The sequence below is a fragment of the Opisthocomus hoazin genome, chromosome 7, assembly GCF_030867145.1.
Source record: "Opisthocomus hoazin isolate bOpiHoa1 chromosome 7, bOpiHoa1.hap1, whole genome shotgun sequence".
NCBI lineage: Eukaryota > Metazoa > Chordata > Aves > Opisthocomiformes > Opisthocomidae > Opisthocomus > Opisthocomus hoazin.
The window spans coordinates 45,405,065-45,425,293 of NC_134420.1; the positions used below are offsets into that span (position 1 = coordinate 45,405,065).

The following is a 20,229-nucleotide window of genomic DNA, read 5'->3' on the forward strand; positions in this document are numbered from 1 at the left end:
TCAAATGGTTAACTCTTGTATTGTTAACCTTCACTTTTGAGTAAATCCTTCTCTCACCTTCAGTGGATCATTTGTAATAGCCCCAACCTAATTTCCAAACATACTAAGTTCTTCTGCTTAGTTTCCGAGTTTCCAATGATTATTCTAAGAAGTTTACATATTCCTGAAATCCTCCCCCATAAATCCAAATTCAAAGTCAAAATTTTGCTTACCACAGAAGAGGAAGAAAAAGGTCATTCAGCACACATAGTAAGCTTCAAAAGTTACATAGATTAGCTAGTCACTTTGGCATAAAAGCCATAATACTATTTTTGATCATATTTTACTTTATAAAGCATTTATATAAAACACATAAGAGTTAGGAAAGGTTAGACTCATTTTGCAGCAGAGATCCCCTGCAGCAGGTCATCACAGGTCAGCTCTGACAGACCACCAGATCCAGAGGAAAGAATAGCAGAGTATCTTCTAACTTTGTAGGTGAAAACTGGAACTGACTCACCCATATTACACTAGTTTCTACTGCATTCTGCCTAGCACCTGGCAAAGTCTTGCTCTTCTGAATGAGGTTATTCTAAACCACCGACAGATAATAATCTTATCAGCCCTTCAGTTACTTTGGCATAGTGACAAAACGACCTGGATATAAATTTCTGCTTACAGTCCTGCTGTATGATATTCAGACTGCATGGTCTTAAGGTAGCTTCACCAAGAAACTTCAGAGACCTTGTCCTGAGTTACTTGTCCAGGACATGACTACCTATATTATCAGGTCCGAGTTTTGCTGGAGCTACCTGCATCTTGTGGTATTAATCACATAATCACAGAATGGTCGGGGTTGGAAGGGACCTCTGGGGATCATCTAGTCCAACCCCCCTGCCAAAGCAGGGTCCCCTACAGCAGGCTGCACAGGACCTTGTCTGGGCAGGTCTTGAATATCTCCAGAGAAGGAGACTCCACACCTGCTCTGGGCAACCTGTTCCAGGTTTATTTAACCTGGAGAACAAAACTAGAAAAACTGCACAGAAAAATACTGAGGGTTAGAGGATCAGGAATGCATCTAAAGCGAATGCTGTCCCCCTTTTCCAAAAGAAAGCAGTGGCTTTTCTTCTTCTCTTTGACTAAGTTTGGGAACGGGAAAAGTTCCCTTGCAGAATGCTTGCTAAATAACACAATCATTTATGGTGTCCTTATGCTCCAGCGCAAGCCTTACACAGAGGTAAGCTGTCAGCATATTGATCTTGGTAGAAAAGCTGACTTCTGCCCAACTTTGAAGGTTGCTTGTGACAAGCTACTCTGTACTGAGCAATTACAACTGCCCATTTGGAATTGCAAATATTTTTTGGAATCTGACTAAAACTTCAACAAGGAAACAGAGCAACCTGCAGACTGTTAACACAGCATGCTGGTTGTACCGCTCTAGAGACAAGACAACAGCACTTCGCAACAAAATCCTGACTTTGAACCTTTTGATGACATTTTTAGCTGCCTTTGATCCAGTACTTTGGTCCTTCCTTAAAATACAAAGGGGACCAAGACCTACCATCATTATTATTAGATTGAGGGGATGGAGAGATGACAGAAGAAAGGAAAGAGGAAAGATAAGAATTAAAGATGAGGAAAGATTTGTTGTACTGAAGACAATGTACAGCTTTAATGACAAGCTATGACCTCGCTTTCTGAGGTCATATCCCTTCATAACTTCTTCTCCAAATAGATGCAGAAAACTAGGCTGAAGATGGTAAAAAATCTGGACGGTAGGGTCCCACTGGCATTACTTCCAAAAAACTTTGTTACCTCTGCTTGCAACCTAAAATTTGCAGACACAATTAATCCTTCCCCAAAATGAAGAGTATCTTCACTTCAAACTGAATAAACACCCAAATTCACCACCACGAACCAGCCAGCAAGCCATGAAGCAATGTTTCTTCTAGTCTTTCTGATGTGGCTGATAGTTTGCATTACTCACAGCTCTGGCAGGAGGAATGCCATGAATTAAGTTGCATCTAGTATTATACATATCTGGCAGTAAAAGCTCCTGAATCTCCAGTCTGCTGCTGAGTGCTAAGGCGAATACAGCAGTTCAACCTTACCCCCAACACTAGCGGTTTAAGGTATGAACACTGCCATCCTATGACGACCAATATCCTGCTGTACTAGTGGGTCTCAGGGCATAGTATTAACGGTTTATGATCTCAGAAGATTGCTACCTTTTGCTTCCTAGCCCAGGCCTTACAAGGCAGCCTGTTTTTCTGAGGGAGTGCAGGAGTGAGAGCATCCTGGCCTCTTTCCGCCTGTACAACCTCAGCTTTTACTACAGAACACAATAAAAAAGGTCAGCAGGAACACTTGCACAGAACGCGCAGCTATTTCTGCCCCACACAGACAGCAGTAGGGTCAGAGAAGGGTTGGGATCTCTAATGACATCTATTTTCAGTTAAGATTCTCTAGCCTTACAGATTCTTTAGGAAAAATATTTGCAGATGGCCCATCAATCTGTGCTGTGCTCCCCTCCCCCTCTCTCACAAACACACCGAGCATCTGCTGTACCATTGTTTAATGGCACTGCAGCTTTGCATGAAGGCTGGGTCTCAAAACCTGCACATTTGTGTGCAGACGGAGGCAGAACTGCGGTTCTGCACATATCAACTTGACATTGGTCCCAAGCCAAACAACATCCATACTCTTCACATCTAGGTTTCTCCATAAACAGCAAAATACAGTCCCTGAAGGCTTAGGGCTGCAAAACGATGCCGTTCAGTTCAGTGGGATTTCTTATTGTTATGAATAAGGGTATAAGCAATCTTAGATGCCAGTATATGAAAATTGACAACAATGCTCTACCTTCAGACAGGTTTTACAGGTACAGCAAACAATATTTTCCAAGTTTGCATATACCCAGAATATATCCAGAGACTAATTGCAGTGTTCTTACACTCTTGCATTTGTTATAAAAAGACTCACTTAAAACTTCCAGTAAGCGTTTTAAAGCTGTAAGAGGTTTGCAATTCAAGCTTGTAGCACAGATGTTAGCTAGGTATGCCACAGAACAGTGCTTCAAGAGTTTGTATATTCTCACAAGATTGCCTTTCTAAGAGAGGGAAATTATTTTCCCCTCCCTTCTCTGCTTTGTCAAAATAAGTAGTCAGCTGGGGAGAACCACAGACTGGGAGTGTAAGACTGAGTCTTACTACCAGCTCTGCATGCATGGAAGTGACAGCAATATAAAGGGATCAATCCTACAGTCAGCTCTGTGCACGCTTGCATTATTCCACAAATAACCTCCTTTCAAATGCCATATGCCTTGTGGAACACAGAAAATGCATTTACTTTGTCAAAGACATAGGACCTCTTTCTTCATGAACAACTTGGACACTGCCTTCAAGAGAGAGCAGAGAATTTTAAAAATTATTTATCTCATGTTGTTTTCTTAGCCACATGAAGAGCTCCACCCTAGTTATTCCAGGCATGCCAGGACATGGAAGTCCTCATGCAGCAATCAATGCAAATAATTTCTGCATCCACACAACATCTCAAAGTGAATAAGAGTTCACGTAAAGCCCATATGTTGCTAGACACAAGACTGGGGCCCGCTTCAAACCCTCTTCTGTCATCAACATCGTGCCTGTGAAGCACAGAAATCTTTCCTCCCGTTACACTGCTAGGATAAGCTGAATATGTAAGCTCAGTCACTGGCCGGTAAAGGGATACTCCAAACTAAACACCACAATTATAGACAAGAAGCTCTCTTCCTCAATGTTATTAAGCTACTCCAGCCTATAGGCAGTTCCTTAAGACAAGACACACACTGTTTCACTGCACCTACAATCATAATCAATTCCATGATACATACCAATACAATGGTATGTATTTATATGGACACATGCACAATGAAGAGAGCTTTGTACATTGCTATATTTTTGACACAAATACATTAAGTCTCTGGAAGGACTTTTCAGAGAGTTCCAGTAAGACCATGTCCTCTTATTATAAGGCAATCTCAACCCTGAGCCCCATGATGGAAGTGAAGTCATACATCGTGCCAAGGAGAACCAGACTGTAGAAATGCAGAACACGGCTGCATTTTCCAAGCTGTAGCAGCACAGAGGACTAGCGAGAGGCATACACAGCTCTTCCACCATCTCTCAACAGAAGCACCGTCATTCCAAACAGATTAACAACGGATATTCCGCAGGCACTCCATTTCTCACAACGCACAGCTCTCTGGTGGATTACACACAGCATAACTGGCACCTGTGACTATTCAGCTTGTCACCTTCAGCTGGCTGAACGCTCACGATCCATACAGATCAAGTAATTCTTCTCGGTCAGACCCTGCCACGTCTGCTTTAGTCTCATTTCCACCCAGCTCAAATGCCTTATACTGTAAAAGTATCATTTACCCATTTTGCGCAGAGCTATTGTGCGTTTCTGAGTCGTCGCTGTCGCTGATGACAATTGTGTCTCCGTCAGCACTGCTGGCGTGGCCGTTTGCTATTCCATTGTGATGGGCTGGAGCAATGACTTCCAAAATCTTACACTGCAACCTGAAATAAAATACAGACATTTAGTACCATCAAAGTCTTTCACTAGTGCAAGGAGACTAAAGTTGTAGCAGATGCTATTTTAAGAATACATACATAACTGAACACTGTATTGTCTACTAAATAAGTAAACACCTAAGAGCCTTGCACTGAAATACTGGGTAAAATATTAATTTCATGAGTGCTGTGTAATAAGCAGATGAATGTGTTCAGTTACACAGCTATCAGCTTCACTACTCAAGACAACAAATCCAGTCACTGGTAGAATTATTTGTGGTGCTAAATTCTTTTTTTTTTTTCAGTTCTCACTTACGTAAACTAAAAGTTAACATAACATGTTACTTTAAAGCTACACACCAAACCTTTACATCTATTTTGATAGTAGCCTAAGAAAAGCAAAAGATTTTCAGCCCAAAGTATTTTTACTTTTAAGAGATCATCTTCTACTGCTGTTGATGACCTAAATAAACAAGGCTGAAACGATCATTATGCATCTAATCTTAATAATGGCCCATTTATCTGCTGACACATATTAAGGCTCCATCTGGCATGCACACAATTGACAAAACAAGTCTATCCCTTTGCCATCCTGAATGCTAGTTATAAAAGGCAGAATTAAGTACATATTAAAAAGTATAATTAATTGACACTTCATGCTGGGTAACTGTATTATAGCTGGTTCTTAACCACTAACTTTCACCTCTTTCTGGAATTCCACGGTTCATATTTTTTAGTTTAATTTCCTAAAGCCTTGTCTGCTTCATGAAAATTAACTACTGCAGTCAATGGTTGCTGTCACATACTACCACTAAAAGCTCAAAGGGTGGGGGGAGAAAGAACACATAATAATTCTCTTCTCTGGGCACCAAACGCTGTCACTTGAAATGAGTAAAATGGAGATTACGTGAAGCACAGGGCTTGAATTAGCATGGCATCACATCTAAGTTAAAAACAAACAAAAAAACCCCCAACAAACCTATGACAGACAAATTATTTTATCTGAACTGAACACTGGCAAAATGTCAAAATATTTCTTAAATGCCTCTTTCTGCAAGCAGACAGAACTATCCAAAATCCGCACACAATGAAGGGAAAAAAAGAAGGGGGGACAGAGGGGAAAAAAAGTAAAAAACATTAAAATATCCTGGGTGCTATTCACTTGTGAATTCAGCTAGGACCAGTCATGCAGTTTAGTGCCTGTAGCTGTCCTCCCCAAGCCTCTCTCGAACAGGGAGAGAGCTCCAGGATGCTCCAACGGGATATGTTATTTAAAAAAACACACAAAAAAAAACCCAAAAACAAACACCAAGCTATTAACATCTTTATATATTCCTAAAGACAACAATATGACCGATACTGAATTCTCCACAGGGCCACCCGAGCTGCCCGCACGCAGAGGCAGCTGCAGCCCACCGGATTCCCCGGCCGCAGGCATGCTGCCGTTCCACCGCTGGCTGCTCTGGGGCTGGGACACACATTTCACACATTCTCCTGGTGAGTGGAGCCCAGGCTACTTAACTGCGCAAATCTAAATAGACTCTGCGTAAAGAATCAAGAGCACCCAAGTATGAAATACAGACAGATCCTAGTGGCTGTTCGCAAAGTAAGTCCAACATGGATTATTCAGGTCTGGCCCAGCACCAGACTCTGGCTGAGTCCGAAGAGAAAAGTCTATCATTACAGCACCTTGGTTTTCCAATATTTGGAACATCACAGTGTCCCCTTCCCACTAAATAATACAGACCCGACTGCATGGCAGAATGTGTAATATTGTGCTGGGTTTTTAAATCCAACACAGATCACCTGCTAAAAAAGACTTCTCAGTAGAATCATTTCTGTTTCAGATTACAAAATAGATTTCCTAGAGAGTTCAATTCCATTTAGAAAACACTTTTAAGTTAACTTCTAATGGAAAATAGTCAAGATCACCAACGCCTAAGGCTACTGACACTTTTTCTCCTTTGTTTACTATTTGCAGACCACTAGAGGGAGTGCACATACACTGCATTTGTAATCAGTAAAACAGCCACATGAAAGCTAAATGGCAACCTACGCTACCCAATGCCACGAAAGGACAAAGAGGCTAAAACATGCACACGAATCAACCCTCCTGGACAAAAAGATTTGAATGTTTAGTCACCGAGTATTTTACCAACACTTAATTTACCTGCTTATCCATTGGACAGCCCTGTAATTTACAGGGTATCACATCTCCTTCTATAAGAATGGAAATTATATATTCCATACACTTGACTTAGTGAGCAGCAAAATCCCCAATAAAGCTGCCTCCTCCCCCCCCCTCTTTATTATTAAACAGGGAGAATGACTAATGGAATAAACTATCACAGAAAGCAAGGGATTCTCCATCCTCTTTGCCTTCATTGAAATAATTACCAGAAGTCTTTGGGGAAGGAATCAAGTGAAACACATATTATCTGGCTCAATAAACGCATAATACAATGAAATCTAATGGTTACTGATAGACAGGGGAATAAAGAAAGTGATGCAACCTTCCTTCTGGCATTAAAGAAATAATAATCTATAAATGAAGACTTTTTTTAGCCTTGCTATAGTCAAGTCATGGCTAGTAGCAGCCAATTCCCCGGGCTAAGGGAGGCAAAGACACACTGCTTCTAGCGCAAATGAAGGTCTGCTCTTCTCAATAGCCTCATCATTCCCTGGGTTCACTTATTACGACTCTTATTTTATATCATGAGGCACATAAAACAGCAGACCTGAAAGCTGAAGCAGGACACTCAAATGAAGCATACTACTTGAAACACTTTCTAAAAAGGATACCTTACAATCTTTACAGAGCTTACGTCAAAGTCAACCATGTTCGCTCACCGTTTCCTATAAAATAAGAACTGGGGGCACCTCGATCTAAAAAGACAGCAGCGTCAGAGTAAATAAATTTGTACCCCAATATCCCCTTCAGTCAGGAAGCACTTTCTTCAAATAAACACTGTGAAAAAGCTTACAGCCACACTAAGTGAATCCCAAACGTATTCAGAAAAGGATCAGATAAATTGAGAACAGAGCCATCATGAACTTTTCTACAACAGTCCCAGAAACTCTAGCTCAAACACCAACACCCAAAAGCTAGAACAGTAAGCCTGCAAAAGGTTTACCCCATACTCCAACAGTTTTGCATACCTCTTTCTGCACTACAGGCTGCTATCAACAACAGGGTACAGGTCCTCTGCCCTGACCCAAGCATGGATTTTATGCTCACAGCTTTATTTTTTGCCACCCTCAGAAACCAAACTCTCTGAGGTCCTCTTACATTACGGGAAAGGTTCCATAAAGTCCTCAGCCTATATGATGAAATCTGTTGGTTCTGGAAGAAAGCGAAGAACAACACAGGAGCCCAAAAGTTTTAAACACAAAGTCAGAGGACACATCACCACTGTAATTTCTTTAAAATACCAGTGCACATGATCATCTCTCTCCAATGAAAAAAGCTGAGTTCTTCCACAGATTTCCACGAATTTTGGGTAGGGGCTGGTCAGCTGCACAGGTGAAAGAACAAAATTGACTCCAGCAACCTAAGGACAAGAGGCACTGGGTGGAGACTGTGTCTCTTCTGTGGAAACACAACTCCATCAGTCTCTGTCTAGAAGAATGACTCTGGGCTGCGCTTTGAAGAGCAGCTTAACACAATTAGCAGAAAACCTTAAGGTAGGACTGAACCTTGTCACTCCCAGAAGAACAGTAAGGAAGCGGCAGGCTGAAGCCGTACAAAAGCAAACCGCACCTGCAGCCAGAGGCTACTGCTCCAGGAGATGCAGAGATGACTTAACAGTTCAACATTGCCAAAAGCGGGAAATATTCCCTTGCCACTCCTCCTTCCAGCCACATATTTGATGCACTGCTTGCTTTTTGTAGCTCTGGCGTTCAGTATCATTTACTGATTGCCATTAAATTGATTTCACTTACCTAAAAACAACAACAAAAATCAAAACCCGAAACTAAATCAATGTGAAGAGCGGGATAAGTTTTTGTCCTATCAACTACTTCAGGTGGCTCACTGAAGGATCTGGTGACAACTAAAGCATGCGCAAGAGGCAAATACTGGCCACAGCCAAAAGCAGAGGAGAAAGCAGTAGTAAGACCTCCCTCATTTAGAGGCCCTGAGACACCATCATTTCTCAAGTAGCTCAGTGAGTTCAGTAGTTTATCCTTCCTAACTGAAAAATAACATCTAGGCAAATGAACACTGGGTCACTAGGAGAGTCTGCTCGAGGGAAACCACCCACCTAGCAAGGGCAGGACACGGTACATGCTTCAAACTCGCCAGCAGTCCTAGATGAGAGTGATTCAGGAAAACCCAGAACAAAGGGTAAATATAACTTTCTTGCCACGTTTCTCTTTCATTCAGCTCAGCAACTCAAAGGCACATACACAAGTTATTAAGAGTAGCAGGACAAGCAGGTATCTCTGCCTACCTCTGCTGAAGCAGAAGACCACCACAATTTGAAGGCAAGAAAGAGAAGCTGCGCTCCACTACATAACAGGCCAAAACTAGCCATGGCAGGATGTCAAGCGGAAACCTTGACCCTGCAATTACTGGCACATTCAGTCACTCAGAGAAGTTCTTCCCAAATGCCAAGGAGGCCTTTACATCCAGCCAAGGCTGGAGCTACAAGCTGTGAGAGAAGAGACCACTTCTGCCTGCTCCTCAGCTGAGCATTCTGCACAACAGCTTTTGACCTGGCTGGTGCTAACTACTGTGATAGAAATAACAGTCTGGCGTTCTGCTATGTCCTCATCTCTAGTCAAAACACAAGATGCCTTGAAGGCCCAGGTGAGTTATAAACGTGCCTCTGTATGCTTTACAATAAGCAGACAAAAACCATCCCTCGGATGCAGAAGGCTGTTTCAAACAGAGTGGCAGGGGAACACTGCAATACTTTGGGGCCAGCTTTTAACATAAAGAAAACAATGATCAGTGAGTCAGAAGCAAAAGGAAATTCACTTTTTTAAGACACCGAAATGAAAGCACAGTTTTTCAAATGCCAAAATTTAAAAAGCGTACATCTTCTAATAGTATGTAAAGTTAGCTGAATACAGAAACCCCCAAAAGAGTAATACAAGAAGCTATAGTAGCAAGTACTAAGAATAATAAGACCATGACTTTTTGCTACTGTTTTGTCAGCTTTTAGTAAGTTTTTAAGCAGTAAATGTCAGATAAGTGCAGTGCAGTAACTCGTCTCCTTGTCCTAACAGTTCTCATACACTTGAAAGTAATTAGAGAGATGAAAGCAAAGACAGGATCTGAAGGAATAAGTGACATCTTTTACTAAGCTAACTGGTACAGTTTGATGCACACGCAAAACAAAAGCACACAACGACGAGACAAGTTTTATGCACATAATGGCCTCCTGAAGTACAGTAAGAGTTGCTCTTTTCGAGTTAGCATCTTCATTTGTCTGTCAAGTCACAGGTAAGATTGTACACTTCAAAGGAACTAGTAAGAAGCATGTTTTTGCTCAGGACAGGAGAATCCTATATGCGCAGTAGCTGCACTGGCTGTCTCCTGTGGAATCAGGACAGTGCTAACTAACAGTAACACCAGTATATGCATTGTTTTGACTGCCCAGCCTTTTGTTCATAGTATTGTATGGATTAAAAAAAAAAAAAAAAACAAACTAAAATCATAAGGCAAACCAACCAAATCCCTTACCTTTAAATTTATAGTTATAGAAGTAGAGAGTGTGCACAGAAATGAGAGCTAACAGATTGGCTGCACCCAAAAATAGTTGTAACAGCTGCTCAACAACCTATAAGCAAGGAGTTGCAAGTTCTCTCCCAGATATCATCATCTCCTAGCTTCCATTAGTCAAATGCAAATACATTTATTAGTCAACAAATACAAATATTTATGTCCCAAAGGACTTAAGGGCAGTAGAAAGTGAATTCCTTAAATGTGATTTTTCCAGGCCAGGAGCTGACTGATCCTTACACGGCAATGCTGTAAGAATTCAACCTGGACTTGCTCTATGAATAGACAAGCTGCTCTCCAGTACTGTCAGCTACGCTGTTACATAAGCACCACGCTAACTTTGCTACCGGAATTCAAATTCACCTTTCAAAATGAAGTAGGAAACTTTCTTTGTATGCAGGAACTTACGCTTAAGCCTTACCACTACAAAAAACACCCTACAACTTTCTGATTGTGTAGATATTAGCTCCAGCATCTCTGCATCCAGTCAGCTTTGAAGCCTGCGTGCCGAAGGGGAAAATTTGTTGGTAGACTAGAAAACAACTTCAATTCACTGTAACTTGTTAGAGTCTGAACACAGAAGACACTTTGCCTTCTACTACCTACTGGTCTCTTCTTAACTTACCCTAGAGCTCACAAGACAACTACATACAGATAGATATATGCAAGCAATACCTTGTTGCCAGTTTGAATGAAAAAGCTGGAAAGCTAGCCAAAACTTTATCTCTTACAAGGATTATCTGCTGCCGTCCTAACTCTCCATCAGCTAGGCATAGTCATGGCCACCAACACACCTCCTGTGCCCCAGTTAAGACTAACAGATGAAAACAGTATGCAAATCTTTTAATTGGCCTAACACAGTGGTTAATCCACAATGAACAGTCCTAAAGCACTGGGACACCAGCCAAAGAATTGATGAGTTAAAAAAAAAAAAAAGCAGTTTCACTTACAGGCAAGGTTGCTCTGTGATTATCTACGTTTGCTACAGCTCAGCAGTGGTCAGCATCAGTTCATTCAGAGCAGAGAAAGGATATTAACCTGTACCTCATGTATGGTCCGATGCAGCAATCTTCCTAACAGAGAACTCTGCCTACTACTTCTGTAAGTAGGTTCATTTTAAAAACACTGTGTCCCCTGAAAGCATTCTGGTGTTGCTTGCTCACAGACATCACACAAGTATTCTTTTGCAGTGGTGTCATCTAGTGGTCAAATTCGATGAAAAGATACTTCTTTTTCATATCTGCCACGATGTGTTTGATTCCTTCTGTCTTATACACTACTTTTAAGCAATCTAATTTAGTCTGCAGGTGGTTGACTTTTTAATTAAGTTCTGTACTAACTGATTGACAACTATTGGTTGTCCCCCGCTCTCCGTGGGGAAGGGAAGGCATCGTCACATAAGCTATTTTTAAGGGTGGAGGAGGGGGAGCTGAAGAGCTAGTGGAGTTGTCCAACCTAAAACCTCAGATCTCTTCACTGCTCAAGTCAGACTACAAGCTTACAGATTAATTAACTAATTATCACACTGCTCATTTGTACACCCTAATAAAGATCACTTGTATACTCTAATAAAGACAGCCATTATTTCTTGTGATAGCATCCAGACTCAGAACACTGATAATAAAACACAATTGGTTGTTTACACATGCTTTAAATCTAGTTTTTCCTCCAATAATTTTTTTTTTTTTTTTTTTTTTTTTTTTTTTTTTTTTTTTAAGAAAAAGCACACTGCTGACCTCAAACACAAAAGAACAAGTCCTACAGCTGCTTGAGTTCAGCAGTTACAGGTTTTATTTGGTGCATCTGAGACAGGTACCGAAGTTATTTCAGGTAGGCCTTCCACACCACATAGTTCCAACTTTCAGGTAATTGACTACAGATGCCAAGATGTTGAAAAACAATTTCACAAGTTTCAAGTACCAATAATACATCATAGTACTAAGACAGCAACAAATCAACAGGTTACTGAAAAAGATGCCATTCCCTGTGGCAAAACAAAAGGCCAGCTAATCCAGCATGGTCTTAAACTTTCAGTTCCAAAGCGAAAATATAGGAAGCAATTCCAGGGATGCGGTCAACATTTTTCCTCTGCTTCAATAAAGTGTGAGCTAAAACATTAGCTGCTTATTTTACTTCTTAACCAATCATGGTTAACACAAAATATTGCTCTAGTTTTTTCCCCCCAACAAAATCTCAAATAATGTCTATGCCTTTTTCAATAAATTACTTTCCATAAAGAGCAATCTGATATTCTAAATAACAGTACTTCTAGTGTCAGCTGTTTTCAATTCCTTGGCAACTCAGGCAAACTGAAATTGAGATAAAGTTTTCTGTCTATGTTATAGGATGTTTATGACTGATGTTTCAAATAATAATTGTATCTTTCACGAAGGCAGCACTAGGAAAACTTTGTTACACAACTTCCACAGTTCTTTAACCAGGAATCCAAGCACCTCATGATTAGCACAGCTGCCACTTCAGAGGAAAGTCAGTCCCAGTTCGGCCAGAAAAGCTAGACACAAACAAACCAAAAAAGCTGGCCATTTTTAATCAATACATCCTCTGAAAGAGTTAAAGAGCAAGCAGAATTATCTCCTTGTTGCTTCTGCTAGATTACCAAATTGCACAGGCCATTTTCAGAGACTGCCTGAATGAGCCGCATCGTAGCACTGGGGGACTTTCTCTGCGATTTCTCTCTGGTTGAATAAGGGTTGTTCAGACACCAGACATACCAAAACAACAGGAAGACAGAGTATCTCTCAAACTCTCCAAGTTCCTCCTACCGGACCTCAGCAACAAGGCAGAAGCAGCCAAATTCAAAACCGAGCAACACGACAAAAGGCCAGAAATGAGAAGAGCCAAAGAGGGACACAAGACCAGAGAAAGCAACAGGGCATCAGATTCTGGATGGACACAAGAACCACCGGTCTCAAAAGCCGCCTTCTGCCTAGCCTCTGCACAAAGCACTTGTCCTCTCACTCTTTCCAGATCACCTGTCCACTGCTTACAGTACCACAGACTACTTCAGATGCTCAGGATAAAAACATTTACATTAAGCCAAAATGCTAACCTCTCTAGTGTTTGGGTTCCCTCCCATTTACTTTGCTTTATTGCAGCTTTCTAGATTTTGAAAAATCTATCCAACAAGAAAATTACATGTGCAATGTTAGGAGTTATAAAATATTAATACTTAAATTGCTTGAGCAGCCTCTGGTTATACACGCATTACATTGTAGGTTTCACATTAAATGACACAAGGAGCTCAGATAACAAATTATCCTACTGACATTACATGTGCAAAAAACTTCATATATAAATGCAGTGCAACACTTTACAACACCATGACACAACTGGTTTTTCATGATCTGCCAAACCGTATTGGTCTCATAGGATGCTATTACACTCTAGATGGACTGTGACCATTTTTGCTAGAAGAGATCACAAAAGCATAGATGCACATGACAAAACACACACAAATCGCTCTGTTGAACGGCTGTGTTATTTACAAGTAACGTGAGTTGGTATAATTAATCCACAATGTAGTACTTCAAAATACAGGTCGAAGTCAACTGTTAATTGGGCAGAAGAATAACTATGCCTCACCTCTTCCCACTCTGTATTCTCTAATTACGTGTCTCTAAGCATAAAAATCCCTCCACATCACTGTGTTCTTTGCTCTGTTTCCCAGCTTGAGTATTTAAGGTCTGTAGCTACACGCTTGTCTACAATATCAATGGCATACAATCAAGTAAAGCGAATTTGTCGTGCTTTATTTTACCAGACACAAATTTACACTTACACAGTTTAAAACATACCATCTCTCGTGGGTTAATTTTTGATAGAAATAGATTTTATCTGAATCTTCAGTATTTTGAATGATATCTAGCCCACCCCAAAGGCTTAAGAAATTTAGCTTGTATCCTATTAACATATTGATCTGTGAAAGTGGAACATAAACACAAAGTTGTTAGATATGTATCCTAACACAATTTTGAATAACCAAGAAGACTGAATTAAAGGCTGGTAAAAAGCGATAGTGCGATCTTCATGAGATAGAATCATATCACAACTTTATCTGAACAGAATTCAGCTTATGTGGTAAGTGGAAAGCATTTTGTTAGGGCAAACGTACAAACTGATTTATGATGGTCTAAAAAGAAAAGTGAGAAGGGTTCTGAATTTTAAAAGACAAAGAAACAAGACAGACTTGTATTTATCACATATAAGCCTACTTTTCATTTAAGCTTTGAAAAGCTTATGCATATGCATAAATATTTCAGCGAAGAGTTTAGGAAAATCACTGAAAGACAGGAAGGTTGTTCTTATGGGAGAAGTTTGTTCTTCTGAAGCATTCTTTTTGTTATGAGTTTGGAAACTGACAGTATCTTCAAAGATTCAAAACAAAGGCATCTCACTGAGCAAATGAAAACCAACAGCTGAACTACACTGACCATTCATAATATTCAGGTTTCTAGATAAAAAAAAAGGGGGGGGGGGGGAAACTTACTCACTAAGCAAGATGACTCTAATACTAGTGGTAACCTGGGTCTAGTCATTAGACAAGTATAAAGCTGAGAAAGATAGAAACAAGCTTTGGATGTAGGTTTTCTGTACAGAGAGCTGCAACTCTACTGAAGTTCTACTCCTGGCTTTGCAGACTGGGACTTCGCTGGTTGAAAGGAACAAAGCAGGGAAGAGACGAAAAGCTTTTCTACTAAGCACTGACCTTATGTACACACCCATACAAATTTCTTTACAACTTCCCTCATGCAGCACATCAACAGCTTTTTCTTTCTGGTGTAGTATAAAATCTGCCTTAAATAAGATCTGGATCAGCCACTACTATATAGAATAACTATATTCTCCAATGACCATTTTGAATCCGCCCGCTCCTATCACCCAATACACACCAGATTACATGCCGAGACCTCAGGCTGCCCACAGAAGCCTACAGGTTGTGCCCGTATACTCTGCAGTGTAAGCTTGCACTTTCCTGAGAACAGCAAAACAACTCCACAAACAAACAACACAAAACGCCAGCAGCAGCTGAACCCGCAGAGGCTTCAGCACACATTCTGCAGATATTTCCAAGTCGAGCACGTTTAAGTCTTTCACATTTTAAACCTGTTAGGTGAAACTGCAAACTCATTTAGACAAACCAAGGACCTTTTCTAGTCCCCTCCCAGAAGCTGCTTTAAGGGCTCAAGTCAGCTACGTGTTGTAAAACAACATATTCATGCTACAGAGCACGCGTACCGATGATATGAGAAAGCAAGCATCTGAAGCTCAAAATTCTTCCAAGTTTTTAATCAGTCTAAGATAACAATAAAAACACTTGTGATACATACATCACTATAAGAGTAAGTGCAACACTAACTCCAGGTAGGAAAAAAAAAAAAACATCACACTAAACCCCACATAATCACCTATTACAACAATTTCACGATTAATTCCCAACTTCTGAGAATGCAGTCACAATTTTCACCACTACTTAAAAAGCAAAAATCCAATTTTAATTGATTCTTTAAGCTTTCAATATTTTGGCCATTCTGAGAACACAAAACATCATGTGATGAAGTACATTCTGGATGATTTAATAAAAACTTTCATATGATTTTTAATTCACAGCTTCATTAAATCTCACTCTACAAACAACCCACCTTTCTCACACTAGGGGACTGACATTCCTTTGTAAATCCACCACGTGGACCAAAAAACTGCAGTGTAAGACCCGAGAGAGCTGTCCTGCCTCCACGGCTGCTTCTAAGCTAAGGAAAGAGATACCAAGCCCAGCAACACAATCCTACTCTTAATTAAAGAAGGGAGGAGTAGTAACAGGAACGCCAGCTTACGTATCACACCTCACTTTGGGTGTGTTTGATGGACTTTATCATCCTGATTTTTGGTTTAATAAAAACGCACATAAAAACCATGCACACCAAACAAAAATAAATACGTATCTATTTTTAAATGCACTTACCTTGCACCGTTATTTCTAACTACTTCCACTGTTTCACCGACAAAATATCGATCCTTGACATAAGCAAAGATTTCCTCACAGATCTCATGAAGTCGGGGGCGATGGGTGAGGGTGGCCAAGTAGAGAACTGGAATGATGAGCGCCTCTGGAAAACTTTTGAGATTACGTCTGGCTTTCTTCTCCGACTCCAGCGCTTCCTGGTATGTGAGTCCTGGTTTGCCTGTGACAGCACAGCTCCACACAAGGCTGTTACACAGAATGATGCGTTCAAAAAAATCACTGAAAAGAAGGGGGGGGGGGGGAGAGAAAGAAAATGATTGAGTTCTGACTTAACATTTGAAATTTGCTCACACTTAATACAGAAGCAAATTTCTATTACAAGCCTGAAAAGCGAAGGCAGCTCTACTCCTGTACAGGTTGTAGATAATGAAGGGTTATTTACCACTTTTTAGCCACGGCATGGTAAATTGCTATTGTAAACCCAAAGTCTCCTCTCACTACGGACTACAGTGACAGAGCATCAAGACATAGAAGCGCTGCAAACAAATCTTAATGTGTAAACAGCCTTATGCATAAGAATAATCACACTGAGTTTAATAGGTGTCATATCCTCCTCACATCCCCCACACTGCCACAGATATTTGCAAGAGGAGGCTCTAAAACTGTACAAACATACAATAACCTTAAGATCACAGAAACATATTGAAACTTGAGTAAGTTTCAGATTTTGAGTGCCCTATCTCACAAACGAAAAGGTGGGAGAGGTAAAAAATTAATGTCAAGTAGTTCTCTAAATAGTTTTTATTCCTTCACTGTTTACATTGCTCTTAGAAAAAGCATTAAGCTATTTTTTCCTACAGATGTTTCTCCTCCCTTGTTCCATTAGCAAATACCGATTCTCCTTCTTCCCTGTATTTCCAATTCATGCTAAAATTACATTTTTGTTATTGCTTGCTTACTAGTTATTATACTGGAATCAAGAAAGAAGAGCTTTCATGAGTTAATATCTCTCAACTTTTGACAGGTATCAGAAGAACAGTGGTTTGTTAAAATACTCTCTGGATGAAGTAGATAATGTAGCTATTCACAAAGCCATGTTAAGACATACCGTGTACTGTGGATCAGTGATCAGACAGCAGAGCAATCTTTCAATACACCCCAGTTCAGACAATGACTTTTATTTGCCTTCCTTTAAAAATCTTAACAGACCAGTATTTATAAGAATGCAAAAACACAACAAACTGAGTTTTGCTTTGCCTTGTATCAGTTCAACATAGCTATTTCAAGGCAGACACACAGTAGTTTCAGAACACTGCATGCTACAAGAGATACCTGCAGCAAAGTTTCAGTGTACCCATTTTTAAAAGGGAAAAACTGTTCAAATCATTTCTAGTAATGGGGTTAGACAATCGGCCAGTTCACACTTGGAGTTTTTCCTTGCAGACTCCCTCCAAACTCAAGCTGCAAACGTGCATCAGTTAGACTGATGCAGATGACGATGTTCACCGTAGATGGACAGATGAACCATAACATTTTGTAAATGAAAATGGAAACTCCAGATTGAGGCCAATGGAGGGCCCTGGCTTGGATAATCCTTTCTGTATGAGCACAGGATTCCTCCAAGTGAAAGATGCTTTAGGAAGAACATCAGCTGCGACAAGAGGAAAAGGACAGAGAAGAAAATATGTATTATCTAAATAATATTTAATAGCTACAAAATTTCAGAATTTTGTATCACCATCATCTTTATACATCTGACAGTACATGGGTCTAACACTCATAAGTAATAAAGAATAATTTGGGTTTGCTCACTCTAAACAAGAAAATGAGAACAAAGGAGAGAGAATGAGAGAAATTATTCTTCAATATATGAAGAACGGATGGCTGTCAGTCATTCTTTGTGCATAGGACAGAATATTCCTTTTTTGCTGCCTGTCACGTTGAATTGGATTAGGTACTAGCAAAACACAACCAACTAACCTAGTGTCTTTAAGGTATAGAATAGTTACTTAAACATTTTAAAGAACAGGTTAGAAAAAAAAAAAAAGACAGATTTTTGTAAGGTGATGGAATACATAAAACATTATCTCTTCAGGTCTCTTCCTGCCCTACATTTCCTTACTTCTGTATTTGATTCACAGTAATTTTGAGTAGTATTACCGACTTCGATGGATAGAAAAACATCTACTCAAATCTTCATGCAGCTCTGTCTCTCTCTACATGTATTTTTGTGTCTCACTTAAAGAGGTTCTTGATAACTACCTCTAGCTGGGAAAGAGAAAACCACCCAAAGAGTCATTAAAAAATGTACCAGAACATAATTTTAAAAAACGGTGACATTAAAAGCAGAGAGAGAGCGCACAGAGAGGGAGGGCGAGACTGAGGTTGGCGCTGACAGTGTCCCTTTAAGAGCTACTGTTATTCTTTGTGAGGGGACACCGGGCAGTCATGCTATTTAAAGCAACAGCATTGAACTTGGGGGGGGGGGGGGGAACCCTAAAAAGAAACCCCAACAAAACTCTCCAAAAATTTTTAATCCATGGCTATTACAAGTGCAAAATTTTAAGATTACTTTAACCGAAACATATTTGAGGAAAACATTTTTCTATTTGCATACAAGAGTAGTTTGTGTATCTACTTTCATTCTCCCTCATTTCCTCTTTTGTTTTGCATGGATTTTTCCCCATGAACTTACAGGGAAGGAACAAAAATGTGTGAAAATAATTACATTCCATTTTGAAAGCATTATTTGTCTTTAACTAGTCATTACACATAGCACGTGAAAACCATCCGTGGCTTCGTCTGTTAACACAGTTCTATTCCAATGTTTTCACAATCTCTAACTTAGGCTGAGAGAGAGGAGAAAAGAAAACCCCAACAGCAAAGCAGTGGATTTTATTTGCAGTACTCCTTTCCTTGCGTCTCTGTGGTGCATGTCAGTTCCCACAAGCAGATTCACAGAGAGCGGAAGACACAACAGCTACCACACACAGAGAACGGTGGCAGCAGCAGTGATACACTTTCTCTTCACTGAGAGTAGTAACGCACTTGATTGTATTTAACATTCAACTTAAATTTACAAAAGCAAGTGCATTTGCTGCTATGTCGCATCCGAAGCCTTATCTACACCTTTATCTCGGCTATTACAGTCTTCGGGGCTTCCTCACTGGTTCAAGATCTCTGTCGCTGTTGACAACGTGCAGAAGGAAGTCCACACAAAATCCGTCCACGAAGGACGTCCTGCCAGAGGTCAAACGGGACTGCAGCGCCCTGGTGAAGATGGCCATATCAGCTCAACTACTGGAGGAGCAGGGACTGAAAACCGAGTTGCCTCTGCAGTAGCAATCAATGCTGACTTCTCAGCTGGATGCCTTTTTTTATCCATTTACATTATACAGTTAAGTTTTCCATGCGTGGTAAGGAAACAGCAAAATTATCAGCATATCACTGAGAAGTAGTTTAATACTGCTACTTGGTAGGTATTTGATAGGAGGCCGTTCATTAACAGAAGTTGTAAGTAAATTATTTGCAATCTCTGTGCTGACTGCACTTGCAATGGATATAAAAATCCAGCCTAGAAATGAGATGGTTTTTGCTTGAACTAACCAAGTATTCCCACTGAGTCCAAGATCTACTGTATTTTTAGTGTTTTTTCCAAGCACACTATTGTTTTCAAACCATTTACTTTCATTCATTTTCTTAGTGTATATCAAAAACAAGCTGGGGGGTGGTCTTTTTTCAAACAGAAGAATTACATACCGGAGAATGTAAAATATGAGAAAGTCATGTTAAGCGAGTGAGATTTAAGAGAGAAGAAAAAGCAGGAAAAAATAAATCTGTGGAATGGCTAACTTGTAATAATTGTTATTTTTAATTCTGAAGCCCCTGTGAGCCTCTAATACATAATCTATTTAGCCTATGGCAGGAGGGTGACCATGGAAGACAAACTCTGCCATTCTAGATCTCAAAAGTGTTCTCATACT

General features: G+C 40.2%; 2 protein-coding genes across 6 annotated transcripts in view; one reads left to right on the forward strand and one right to left on the reverse strand.

Annotated features, from left to right (window-relative positions):
• Positions 1 to 20,229, reverse strand: part of BAZ1A (bromodomain adjacent to zinc finger domain 1A) — a 66,063-nt gene that overhangs the window by 41,583 nt on the left and 4,251 nt on the right. For all 5 annotated transcript variants that reach the window (XM_075425329.1, XM_075425328.1, XM_075425327.1 and 2 more), the window contains exons 3-4: positions 16,247 to 16,525; positions 4,401 to 4,544 (exon numbers count right to left, since the gene is read on the reverse strand). In XM_075425329.1, coding sequence (XP_075281444.1) covers positions 4,401 to 4,544; positions 16,247 to 16,525 — 423 coding nt within the window. The remainder of the gene's footprint in view (positions 1 to 4,400; positions 4,545 to 16,246; positions 16,526 to 20,229) is intronic.
• Positions 1 to 20,229, forward strand: part of PSMA6 (proteasome 20S subunit alpha 6) — a 242,834-nt gene that overhangs the window by 33,828 nt on the left and 188,777 nt on the right. The window lies entirely within an intron of this gene.